This window comes from Callorhinchus milii, unplaced genomic scaffold, assembly GCF_018977255.1.
Source record: "Callorhinchus milii isolate IMCB2004 unplaced genomic scaffold, IMCB_Cmil_1.0 Scaffold8, whole genome shotgun sequence".
In the NCBI taxonomy this organism is placed as follows: domain Eukaryota; kingdom Metazoa; phylum Chordata; class Chondrichthyes; order Chimaeriformes; family Callorhinchidae; genus Callorhinchus; species Callorhinchus milii.
In genome coordinates, this window is record NW_024704749.1 from 5,612,789 (window position 1) to 5,626,352 (window position 13,564).

General features: G+C 37.7%; 1 protein-coding gene across 1 annotated transcript in view; it reads left to right on the forward strand.

The window, feature by feature from the left end:
* The window catches only part of LOC103184376 (mediator complex subunit 13L), a 121,037-nt gene that overhangs the window by 86,624 nt on the left and 20,849 nt on the right, over positions 1-13,564 (forward strand). Inside the window, exons 8-11 of the mRNA XM_007902331.2 lie at positions 6,444-6,603; positions 7,648-7,752; positions 8,491-9,225; positions 12,105-12,336. Of these exons, the coding sequence (XP_007900522.2) occupies positions 6,444-6,603; positions 7,648-7,752; positions 8,491-9,225; positions 12,105-12,336 (1,232 nt within the window). The remainder of the gene's footprint in view (positions 1-6,443; positions 6,604-7,647; positions 7,753-8,490; positions 9,226-12,104; positions 12,337-13,564) is intronic.

The following is a 13,564-nucleotide window of genomic DNA, read 5'->3' on the forward strand; positions in this document are numbered from 1 at the left end:
TCTTTTGATTGGTATTTGTTTGGCTACATTTTTTAAATCCACTGCTCCGTTGAACATTTGACAAATATTTACTGACATTTGGACTTTAGACATGTGAAAGTTTTGATGCCCTATAGAGGATTTTTGTTTGCATTGGTGCCTGCGTATCTTGAGTTTAAATTACATACACCACTCTGCCAAGTGTTAATATAGATTCTAATGGAACCAATCTGGACTGTTGCTGGGTGTTACTGAAAGTAAATTTATCAAATTGAGTGTTTTCTGGTCTTTCACGAGAGCTCCTCTCAGACTGCCCTCACGCTCTTTTCCTTCAATGCTAGAGCTATTTGAATTCAAATATGAAAGTGGCCTGACCTCATAATTCACAAAGGAGCAGAATGACAGCTGAATATTCTATTTATGTTGAGATTTCTCTTTGAGCTATTGCTTTTTTTCTGCCCGAATTTATGTCATTTGCAAATAGACTCCTGCGATACAATGCTTAATGTTGGTTGACGCAGTTAGAATTCTATTAGAATTGCATTTTAATTTTTTTCTGTAGCAGTGTCTTGACACATTGGAGAAACCCATCACCATTCCTGAAGGGTATCAGTTTGGAATCTTAATAAAATAAATAATTTCATAGGACTTTGTGAACCAATCCCACATAGAAAATCAGACTGTTGAGGCAGAGAGGAAAAATAATTGGTGTCAGGTGTTAGTGGCCTTACGTTTTAGGTAGTGTGGGAGTAGGAGAGAGGTCATTGGTCATTGAGGCTTGAACCATCCTTCATTTTTAGACTCTAGACACCTGAATGTTGCCAGATTCCCAAATGACACTCTTTCTCTTGGTGACAATCACCTGAACTGTTAATGTTTCTGGTTAAGTTTGTGTTTTCTTTGAAGGGAGGGAGGTTTCTGTATGTATTTCCTACTCATGGTAGAATTGTAAAGGCTTTCAAGAGGAGGAGCTGGTGGTCATTCTTGTGGCTGTAATGGCTACAAACCTTGAGGCTGTGGGCAGATTAAATCCATCAGGATCTCTTACAGATGTTCTTCTGTGTAACATCTGCCACTGTGACCCTAAACCTTCAAACTTTCAAGCATTTGAAAGTTTCAACGTAGACGCCATGTTTCCAAAACTGACGGCAGACCCTGTTAACATATAAAATTTCTAGAATTTTTCAAGGGCAGTAAATTTAAAGCCTGTAAATATTTTGAGTACAGATCTATGTGAGTTCCTCATTGAGCATCACATTATGTTGATTCCTTACCAATTTCAACAACAGCTTTCGGAAACGATCAGTAACACCAAATATTAGCTATTCAAGTGTATGAGATTTTAAAAAATCATAGTACTGTAGTAAATATGGTTTACAAGATATCTGTCGGTGACTTATAAGCACTATTTAAATCGAGGCATTGGACCAAAGCCTTATGAACAGTAGAATGGCTGTTCAGAAGAAATTATGTTGTGTAACTTTTAGAGGATTTTCAGGATTAAAGGGTTGTTGTAGGGGTTGAATTAGCTACAGTCATCGTCTTGATATAAAACATGACCAGAGTTGAGTTAATCTGGGGTAGCTTTATGATCCGAGAACAGGAGATATTAAACAAGACATTGCATAGCTGGACAANTTTTTTTCTAATTGGAAGTAAAGTTACCCCAGATTATAGGTTGAAATGGCCTACCCCGTGCTTGTAAATGGGAATAATAGGAACTGCTTGATACCAATTGGGATTTGAACCTGTTCAAGTGAACAGTGCGTTTTAATGGTGTCTAAACTCTACTGTGCTTTTCTTTGTTTGAAAGAGTCATCCCAGCATTTTAACGCAGTGATAACAACAACAACAACAAGATTCCATTTATAAAGCGCCTTTCACGTCAGGAGGACGTCCCAAGGCGCTGCACAGTTGGGTCATGACCCGAGCAGGGGGGAAATGGTCAGGGTGAGGGGAGGGAGGGAGGGAGCGAGGAGGGGGAAGAGAGTCGAGAGGGGAGCTGAAGGCTCGGTCAAAGAGAAAAACCTGACCAGTGATGGATCTGGATGAACATGCAGAGGCTGTTCTGCAGGAATTCATGTTGTTCTGTGTTTAATGGCCCTGACTCCACCCACTGGCATGAATTTATTTTCAGTCTGTACCTTGCAGCGAGACACTTAATTGCCATTTTTCAACATAACTCCTCCTGCGTCCAGTGTTTCCATGTACGAATCAATGCATGTTCGGAAAAGTTGTAGTGACACCAAAACAAAATTGTAAGCACATCCCTAGGTATACAAAGCTCAAGGCTTATTAACCTTTATCATCAGAATAATCTCAAACTTGTCCTGTTGGACAATAAATGCTATGAAAAGTGCTTTAGGGTTGATTGCTACCTGGTTTTACCAGTACATTAAGACCTGTCAAATTGATCTATAGCTTAAAACGAGAGTTTCTCTGAAAGCTGTGAGCTAGAATGAATGATGTTGAGTATTGACCACTTTAAAAACTGGTCTCTTGAACAGTTGGGTAGGCATTTAAAACTTAGACTTTGTTTTAAAACCAAATATTAAAAATCATGAATCGTTCTTTCCGATTTAATTCTTCAGCAGACTGTTGCACTGTTCTTTCCTATGAGTTGATGTGATGTTCCAAACACGTTCATTGTGGCATATGTTGTTTTGACGTTTTTCTCCCTTTAAAATCTTTTAAAGTGTTTAAGCTGCAATAAATAGTAGATCAGTGTTTGAGACGTTCCCACGTGATAATGCATGATATCGAATGCAAGGGTGATAAGGTTAATCAATCCCAGAACCTAATTATATCTGTGGTACAAAAAATTTCTCATGTTTTTTAAAAAAAAATAATTGTTTTTTGTTATGTTTTCCTCCTTGTATTTTTGAACTGTGCGATGTTAAATAATAATGATTTGGTCACTCAATCCACAATTGTTTGTGGGACACTGCTATGCAAAATTGGCTGCCGTGTTTCGCCCACAAAACATACAGTGTATTCTGTGAAGCACTTTGAGACGTCTCAAAAACGTGATAAGGCGCTATATCAAATGCAACGAATATTATTATTTTATTATTAAATTATACAAAGCGCCAGTGCATGTGCTATCTGTTGACCAGAACATTTTGAAATTGGGAACAGTTGGATAGCAATCTATAAATGTATCAAGTTGTATTTTGATTCAGAAATTGGGACTGTTTCCAGTACTTCTAGGTCTTTATTTAGTTTGTTTAAATTAGTTATCAAAATAGTTTTATAGATGTTGAGTGGCATAAATTTGATGATTTAAAATATTTAACTACGTCTCAACAGTTTTTTTTCTCCCTCTGGAACAGATGTATTAATTCTATGAATTGTGAATCATTCTATGCTTTGAAGTCGATAAACTGCTCAAAATCTTAGCAACTCAATCCCCCCATCTGGAGATAATTTGACGTGGAATTTTAATTTTTCAGTGCATCTATTCCTTTTTGATTGTATAATTCCGTAGACTCTTATTGTGATCATTTGAAACACGGCTATTTTTAGGATCTGTGAACAAACGGAATATAGAAAGAAGATTTACTGTGTGAAAAGATTTCATGTTTTTACTCCCTGTTGTATAGATATTTTTGAATCTTTAAACTGTTCAGCAGAATGGGAGAAAACGTCTTGACAAAATTTTTGAGCCAGGACGCACCTCTATTTTATAAGATGTGATTGCTTTTGCTTGGAGATCAATAAGGCTCACAGACTGTTTTTATCACAACTATGTACGTTTTCTGAACAATCGACCCAATAAAGCCCAGCACCACATCTTACAAGTGTACTTTACCTTCAGTGCGCACAATCCAACTCCATATTTGAATAATTTTTATTGGTTTGGGTTTCTTCTTAGCTTTTACACGCAACATAGAAAATAGCTAACCATGTGTATTTCATGGCTTTAATGTGTGATAGAAATGCGGTTAACCATCTGAGCTGAAGCAGTGTATATAGGTAGCTTTATGCAACAAAATATGCCTCCTCCCCATATTGTGCCATGTGCTTTCCTGTTTCTTCTCCACATTTTGTTTACGTGTCACAGTTATGGTGCCTCTTGTTACAATCAACAAAGAAGCGTTAATGTACATAAAAAAACAAAATCTGGATTAAAATGCCCTGCTTACAATTTATGAATATTTTAAATATCTAATATTCCACTCCCCAACTAACGATATTCTTGCTATGCCTTATGTGGGCTTACAGTAGGGGTATATCTTTGATCATTATCCTGTAGCGTATATAATTAAATCTTCCTAAGTTCACTTAGTATTTATTTTGTCCTCGCCATATGAAGCATAGATATAAACACATTTGTTTTATAGTGACTTCTTTCTGGTAAAATGTTATTCTTTTTGCCTAAACAGCCAACATCGCCCTTTTTGCTTCAATGAGGCTTTAATTAGCTTGTTTTTTTATTGGAGTATTTGGATTACACTGAAACTTATTTTTGCTTATCAATAGTGTTTATAGGAGGAACAAAAAGTGCCACAAACAGCTGTGACCTTGTGTAAACCTTACTTATCAGATTTTTGCTGACAATGTGCAAGATGTGTTTCACCCCTTTACTTCTGAACTTGCAGCTCCCCCTGTTCTTGCTGTTTGGTAACTACATTTTTGTCAGTTTTATTACTTGTTCCATTGTGTATTGTTATATAAAATGGGGTAATCCAAACTTATTTTAGGAATTTTTTTTATTACATTTCAGCTGCCTAATTGAATATACAATGTAAGATTGGTAGGAAAATGGTATTCATCTTTATCATTTATTACAAAGATAGAGATGGAATCATATTCTGTGAGTGATTTTTTTGTTGTTGTTGACCAAGCTAATTTCTTTGGAAGCTAAAGCTAAATTTTTCAACCTTCTCCGAAATAACTGTTTGCAAAGTAACAGTAGATAAGTTGTGCTTTCTTCATAGTAGACATATTTACATAATTTTGTTTTTGGGATGCTGTTCTATGTTTCAAAAACATTAGCTGGAACAACTAAGTCTGTTTTTGCAGATTACAGGGGAGTTGACTGTATTCCCAAAAGCTGTATTTTCTAAATCTATTTAGAGATCCAAAAGTTGCGTTTTGAAGAGTTTTTTTTCTTGTCCAAATCAGAGGAGTACCTTTCACAAGGGAAGGGAATACTTTGTGTTATCCCAACTGAAATATTAAATAAGCAGATAAAACTTCCATTTTGCCTTACCCCAGAAGAAAAGTGCTTAATTTTACTGCTTTGTTTTTCTTCAATATCTCTTGTATTTCTTATATATGTCCCTCTGAGTGCATTTACTAATTCAGTGATAGTTTGGGAGTCAAAGAGGTTGAAAAGATGTTGCTATATTACAAACATTTCATTGTTTTAATGGAAGGCTCTTTCACATTATCAAAAATAATCAAGTAACTAAAACCTGTGTTTTGTGCCCATGGAATATTATCAATTACATGCAATCATGTGAAGCAGGGTAGTAGGTGGGCAGCTGATGAAATACATTAATGGCTTTGCAAGAGATGTTTGTTGAAACGAGATCTAACAGGACAAAACAAAGTACTGATCCCTTTGATTACTAGCAAACCTGTTTTGTGTTAAAGCGAATGTTTATTTACAATTCTCCGGGCATTGAACGCTTGCTTTCCTCTTTTCCTCCTGGCCCTTCATGAATCAGATGTTAGATGATTAGATGGTGTCAAAATATTGAGATGCCGGAATGCAAATTTGTAGGCCAACTTGGTGCTTGTCCACTCTTTGATGCTCGTGTGGCCTCTGGTGGCAGAAATGGATAACAGCAACAGAATAATTTACTGGCTATTTATTTTGCCGCTCACTCGTGGGCTGGGAATGAAACCAAAACATTTTTGTGTCTCCAAACGCAAAACGAGTGCAGATTTCACGGAATTTGAAAGCCTGGTTTTTTTTCATGAAATCACTGTTCCTCGTGAGTAAAAGAGAATGAATCGGAGATGGTGAACATAATAATTGTTTCCTGTTTTTTTTTTAATCCAGGAAGCATTCTTTTAAAAACTTTGCCCACATTCAGCAAAACACTGTTTGAGCTCTAGGTCTTGCACATAAATAAAGCTGAGGGTGGCTCAAGGGGCTGAGGACCAAGAAATAATAATAATATTGCTTGCATATAGTCTTTGAGATCCCCCTCCGACTGATAAATTGTATCCCAGGAGATTTGGGACAGACAGACAGACGAATGAGGGTGTCAGTCAGTCACCACTTGCTAGGATTCACAACCCAATTGGATTATAAAGAAGTTGTGCCGTAGCATGCTGTAATAAAAAAAAGTGAACTTTACTTTCCATTCAGCAAGTTTTAGGGTTGACTTACAGAACTTCTTATCGCAGTTTTCTCAAAATTCAAGACCACTGTTAGAACATACACGCTTGTTTCTTGGCTGGTTTCACTACCTTTAGGTTCATTCTGTTGATCGTTGTTTCTAAACCAGGTGATGGTGTTGCACAAACTGTGGTCAGTCATATGCCTGGCCAGGAAGGAACCGTCAACACATCGAGCCCAAAACACTGTGGCAAAATTCCTCAGAGGGTAACCAATCAGATGGTTCAGAAAGTCTGGAAAGAATGCAACCTGAACAAAACACAGATTAAGTGAGTTCATTTAAGTACTGTTTAATATACAATGAGTTGGAACATTTGAAGGGTGGTACTAAAGTCTTTGGTGCACCAGCAGTAGAACGTTGTCTTGTGCCCACAATTTCCACTTGTGCCGAGTACCTTATCTCACCTGATTTAGAGGTGAGCAGTTTGCAAACAAAAACCTTCAATAAGTAATTGCTGGTTTCACAAATAACAGAATTATCAACTCACTTGCTCTGCACTTTGCGCATGTTTTATAATGGTGTGGGTAGAGGCAAAGAACTGGATTTGAATTAATTCTGAAACTCTACTCCATTGTGCAAATCACATCCTTTTCTCTCTCCCCCAACCTGATGTATATATTAGATTTGATGAGTGGGTTTGCCTCTCCCAATTCAGCTCAAAATGGTTGCCTGACGACTTGGCAAAATATTGCAGTTACTCCCCAAACAATGCTGGTTATTTTGGAATGGCATTCAAGTGAAAAATAGAATCGAATGTGCAACAAGATATTGCAAGCTGATACATTGGGGCATTGTAATTGAGACATTTTATTGAAGCAATGATTGACGGTAAGATTTTAAAATAATAGCCCTTCAAGAAGGAAAGCTGAACTGTGGCTATTTCCTAGAAAAAAGGACAGACATTTATGGGCTGATTTATCAAAATATTTGCTGACTTATTTACAAAAAAATTATCATGTATTTTGTATCTACTGAAAACAAATTCTGTTGAATAGCATCAGACCAGTTCTGCTGATGGTGCATTCTGTGCAGTCATGTTGCCTTTGTTGCGTTGTATAATTTTGAATTTGCTGAAAAACAATGAATCACTTATTCTGTATCTGTTGCTGCAGGGTTTATACCAGCGTCAGAGAGGAATGCACGTTTAGTGCCAGGGAAACATTGCTGTGTAAAAAAACGACACAATTTTAACCGAGTTATGCATATCTCTTGTCTTCTGTGTATGTATTAAAAATGTAAATGTTTTAGGAGAATTTGTTTACTCAAACAGCACAACTGACCCAATTTATTTCCTATGTATAATGTATAAAAGGAGAAGACATTCAACTAGTGAAAATTCTGAGGAAGAAGTGGCCAGCAATGCTTCTTCCTGGGATTTTACAGAGCCTGGCCAAAGAGTAAACTGTTCCTGTTCAAGGTAGGACTACTGTTGCAAGAGTTTGTACAAAACACAGGGGTGAAAGATTATAATTGTTTCCTGCTGCTCATTAAGGTTCTATTTATTGAGAATTGGTTGGGATCTTATTAAATATCATACAGACGAGTGTCTGTTCTCACTCATCTGGACATCTGTTTGTTTCCAGTAAGTGTTCGTAAATGAAACTTCAAAAACTTATTTGCATTTCAGCAGTGAATGTGAATTTGCGTTGTTTGGTGGTAAAAGGTGGTGTAATAGTCTTTTAAAGANTTTTTAAAGAGTACAGCATGCAGTTTAACATTCAAAATCTTTACATGTTTAGTTTTGCAATGTATAACATATATAAGTAGTTTGTAATTACTTCTGATTCTGCAACTTCAGTTTTCATCCAGTTTCAACTCAAACCACTTTTGAAGTTCTATGTTTAAATCTGCGGAAACACTACTTTAGTGAGCGAGTAGTAAACGTATGGAACAGGCTCCCTTGGGAGATGGGGAAAGCAGAAAGCCTTGTTTGTTTCAAAAACAAATAAGATAGATTTCTGTTAGAAAATAATATCTCAGGATACAATATATGGTTTGGGACATGACCTGTTAAGCGACTGCCAGGATGGTGGAAGGTGAACTGGGTGGACCTTGGTCTTCTCTCGCCTCGCAAATTCTCATTTTCTTATTTAATGTTATCCACTTTACTGTTTGAATGTGATCTCTGAATGTGCATGGGTTTGGTTTGTTTCAGGCAAAAGCTGCTAAAACAGCGGAGTACAATGGGCACAAACCGACCTCCATCCATCTCTCAGCCTGGCTTCACTGCTGGGCTTCCCTCCTCTTCCTCCTTGCCATCGTCTGCCTCTTCTAAGCACAAAACAAACGAGAAGCAGGAAAAAGGAGACAAACAACAGAAACGACCCATGACGCCATTTCATCATCGGCCCTCACTAACAGATGAGCTTTGTTTGGAGCAGGACCCCACAGGACAGAAGCTTGGATTGGTTGGCATTGATGTCTCCTTAGATATGCACAGCAACAGGAAGTATGGCAAGCCAGCATCTGGGCCTACAGGCAACCAGAGCAAGCCACTAAATCTGAATCCTATGGATTCGCCTCATTCCCCCATCTCCCCACTTCCACCAACTCTCAGTCCGCAGCCGAGAGGGCCAGATGCAGAAAGTTTAGAAGGCGCTCCTGTGGCCATTAATCCATTGCTGTACGGCAATAGCCTCGAACTTCAGGCAATTCCCAGCCTCGATGACAAGACGGGGCTTTTATCACAAAGACTACCACCTGTGCCGGAGGTCAGTGAAACAACGCTGTACAACGGTATCACTGCACAAAACTCAGAATTATTGGACAATCCTTCCTGGCAGTGTTACAAAACTCCGACCCAAGAAGAGGGAGAGTTCAGGCCACCGGAGCTACACTGTGACAGATGTGACAACAAGATGGATAATTCAGATGTTTCAGCACTAAGACGGTAATATTTGCAGAATCTTATCTTTATTTGAAGAGAGAACCCATGGTTTCACATTTGTTAACTGACGACACTTTTGTTTGTGAAACTGAAGACTGGGTCTGAGGTTTTTAAGCGGTACAGCAAAGGTTTTTGTTAGGATAAAATTGCATCCATTACAGAGAGTACACAGAATTTACTCCAAGGCAGAAATAAATCTGTTACATTTGTCTGGAAATGATTTAAAAAATATTATGCACAGGACTTGTCAGGAATTGAGAGACTACAAACTGAAATTGCAACTGTGGTCATTTAGGCTGCTTACGTTAAAATTGCCCATCGTTATTACAGACGTCAGCAAATTTTAAGTAGAATGGGGGAAAAATGGTATTTAATGCAAATTATACTTTTCAAAGGCTTATATCTTGCAGTGAAGTAAAGCAGACTCACTTTTCATCTTTCTTAACCAGTCCAGATTGACAGTGCTGAGGGGAAAAAAGCCTTTTACTCATTTTCAGCATATTACTGTGACAGAATTCTCATGCCTGATATTGTCAATCAAGGTGCTTTTACGTTAATGTAATTTGCACCTCCATCACCACCTTGATTCGATTTTTTTAAAAAAATTACACATTTGTCATTTTATGCTTTTGTTGAACAAAGAATTAACTTTTAAATTTGCCAAGGATCTGATTCTGGTTAACAAAGCTGTACAGTTTTGGTCCGGAAAGTCAAACAATCCCCAGCCTTAATAAATTATGAGACTGGACTATTTGCAGATTGCCACCACAGATCAGCAGCACAAATGTGTATTTTATTGTCTGGATTTTTCCTTAAATTGCCACTTCTGTGGTTAGGGAGAAAGTCTATTAGGTAACGGTAGGGCTGTTATACCTGGCATTTAATCAACTTCAGCCCCTTCACAAGTTATACTGCCTGCTTTATTCGGATTACCAGCTGAGACAGCAATTATACATGTAAACACCGACTTGAGAGCTCAGTGTGTTAAAGGCTTAGATTTTACACCCACTAAGTGACTTCCCCTTTGATAAAAGATTTATGGAATTAACATTGTGGCAACTCTCAGTTGATGTTGAACACGTTGTTTGTCATTTACAAAATGGCCAAGTCCAGCACGTGTTGCCAATCACTGAACAGTGTGAGTGCAATTTGACGTTCAGAAAGGCTACTGTTTTTTTTAAAAAAAAGCCTTTGAGTTTATAATTACACTGATTCTTTTAAAATAATGTGCTCAGCCTTCAATTAACGCCTTCCATCAAGGGGATTTTTTTTCAATGTCGCTTATGTTTCTAATTGCAATATTTCCACATAGCTCCTTTACTCCTATGAGGAGATGGACAAGACTACTATCTGTTCTTTTCTTGTTATTAATGTAGGATAACTTGAGCATTTTCTTTCACCTCTTTTATACTTTTAACTATTTGTTTCTACTCATTGCTGCCCATAGCGTCGGGTTTGAAACCGGCATCCAACTAGTCTGTGGAGCATTTTGGTTCAAATAAACCTAGCAACACAGGTGTGAAGATCATTGTTGTGAATCACAGGTGTTGTGATCATTGTACACCTAGGAACCAGTAAAGTTGGTTTCCTCCACAAAATAAGACGGGGGACCTGGAGCAGGCCAGAGCCTGCTGAGCAGAGGGAGCAGACAGGTTCATATGTGAGGCACTCGTGGCGTTTTGTGTTTTCTATCCATGTTAAAGGTGGAATGTTTCACAAAATGACTCCACACAGCTCCTTTACTCTATCGCCACCATCAAAAATGCAAGAAATTCTGGACCCAGATAACATTCAGGTGCCAGAAACATGCCCTGAAGCAGGCTGCCTACAAACAGCTCTGTGCTGAGATTATTGTGCACTATTTATTGCAGGGTTCAGATCTGATCTTTGAGCGCATAATTTGCAGATTGATTGGAAGGACTGTGATACGTCACAGCTCTAAACCTGGGGGGAAAAAATCCAGCGAGGTATTTATTGGTTTAAAAAAAATCAGTTTCAAACCTACTTAAAAGATCCTTACACAAACAGTTTGTCTAGAATAGAATCTTCCTTAAAAGGAAGTTTTAAAAGGGGTTCGCTGTTCCAGAAGAGAAAATTGAATGCTCTAATAGCTAGGAAAAGAATTAATTAGGGCTGATTTCCCTGAAGTCCATCACAATACAGTGAAGAGACTTAAGTTTATAATCCTTAGCGAAAAGGAGTAGATTTGATAAATCGTGTTTACTTTTTAAGTTAAATTGGAAACTCATAAATGTTTGAAATGAATAGGGACTTAACTATTTAAGAATTACTGACTTAGCGAGCATTTTTTAGAAAGCCATAATGATGCACTTGTCAGTATGAGATCAAGCTACTACTGAATAATGTCAATATTTCGTCTTATTTAGGAAGATAAAGAGATTTCACATCTGATAATAAATCATTTGTGCTAATAACAATAATCCTTGCATTTGATATAGAGCCTTATCACATCATTGCGATGTCTCAAAGCGCTAAACAGAATGTACTCTAAAGTGGATTCACTGTATTTTGTGGGCGAAACATGGCAGTCAATTGCGCACAGCAGTACCCCACAAACAGTTGTGGATTCAGTAACAATTTTTTTTTGAGGGATTATTATCCCACCTGGAAAGTGATCCTTCTTTAATGTAACCTTTTTTCATGATTGTGGCACTCATTTACGTGGTTGTTACTGACTGGTGACTTTTTATAGTAATTCCCGTGAAGTGCTTTAAGATGTTTCGATGCTATAACAAATGCAAGGATTATTAGTCTTTGTAAATGACGATCTCCATTTTAAATACTCAACTATTTAAAATATATTACTGAATTTTTTTGGTGGGTTGGTTAGAATGGCTTTGAATTTTGTGTGTTTTTTTTAGACTTCTAGCACAACCCAACAAACGGTTCAAAGTTTCAGAAGAGAGGATACAAATGCACATCCAGACATTTAATTACATGGACCCAACTAGACTTATGCAGCAACATGGTGAAGGTCCGGGGGAACTTAACGATCCTTATACTTTTGTGGACGGTGACATTGAATACAGCTTTACGTCGAATAAGAAGTATAGAATGGAGAAAGATGCAGCAAGGAAATCACAACAGAACAAGGTAAATCACAACAGAACATTGGTCCATTAAACACTGGTACGCAGCTTAATCTGATAAAGCATTCTCATCATTTTTGATGTGTCTAAGTTGATGGTTAGATCTTCGGTCATTAAACTGCATAATATGGCCAGACTTCATTTTTTAATCGACCTGTATTTTCTTGTGAAGAGAAACACAACACATTGGAATATCTAAGTCTCTCAGAGTTGCTAAATTCCTTAACTTGTTTAAACATTTTGTCTCGATAAAACAGCAGTGTCGCTTTTTAAAATTCTCAAATCAATTCACAACCGTATCATCTCGGCTCTTGTTTAAACTTTATTGTCCATTTCTTTGATTTATGTATCCTTCCTCCTCCTGCTTCCATTGTTCCTCGGCCAAATTATTACTTGGCCAGCTGAGTGAGCATTTTTCTCCCAACTTAGAATCATAGAATCCCACAGCGCAGGAGGAGGCCATTCGGCCCTTTGTGCCTGTGCCGGCTCTTAGAAAGAACTATCCAATTAGTCCCACTCCCCTGCTCTTGCCCCATAGAGTTGTAATTTTTTTCCTTTTCAACTTCCTATCCAATTCCCTTTTAAAAGTTATTATTGAATCTGCTTCCACCACCCTTTCAGGCAGTGCATTCCAGATTGTAACAAATCTCCTCAACTTCCATCTGGTTCTTTTGACAATCAGCTTGACTCTGTGTCCTTTGGTTACTGACCCAGCCGCCAGTGGAAGCAGTTTCTCTTTATTTACCCTTTCAATACCCTTCGTAATTTTGAACACTTCTGCCTATGTTTCCCGCATGCTGGGATTCGCACAAGACTGTCGCGTGTTGATCATAATTCCAATTGTTCATTTTGTTTTTCTGATACGGAGCCGCCCTTTAAAGCAATACATCCAGGGTGGAAGAATTTGTTTGAAAGATATAGCAATTTACAGATCAAAAAGAAAGTCTCCTCGAGTAAGAGAAATGTTCTTTAGATGTTTGAAAAGTCAAATTGCTACAAATAAGAGTGTGAGGGTGTATAAATAGATCACTTGTAAATGTTAAAGGAGCGCCTTGGATAAGGTGTTGTGGTGATCTTATCCTTTTATCTATTTGTAATGAAAATACTCTCCCCCACCACCCCCATAGCAATCAATATTTAAAAAGAAAAATTTGCAAGAGTTTCCTCTTAAAAGCTTTAAAATTACCACATGCTGCCGTAGAATGCTGCTTATCTACGTCAGTCTCTGATCT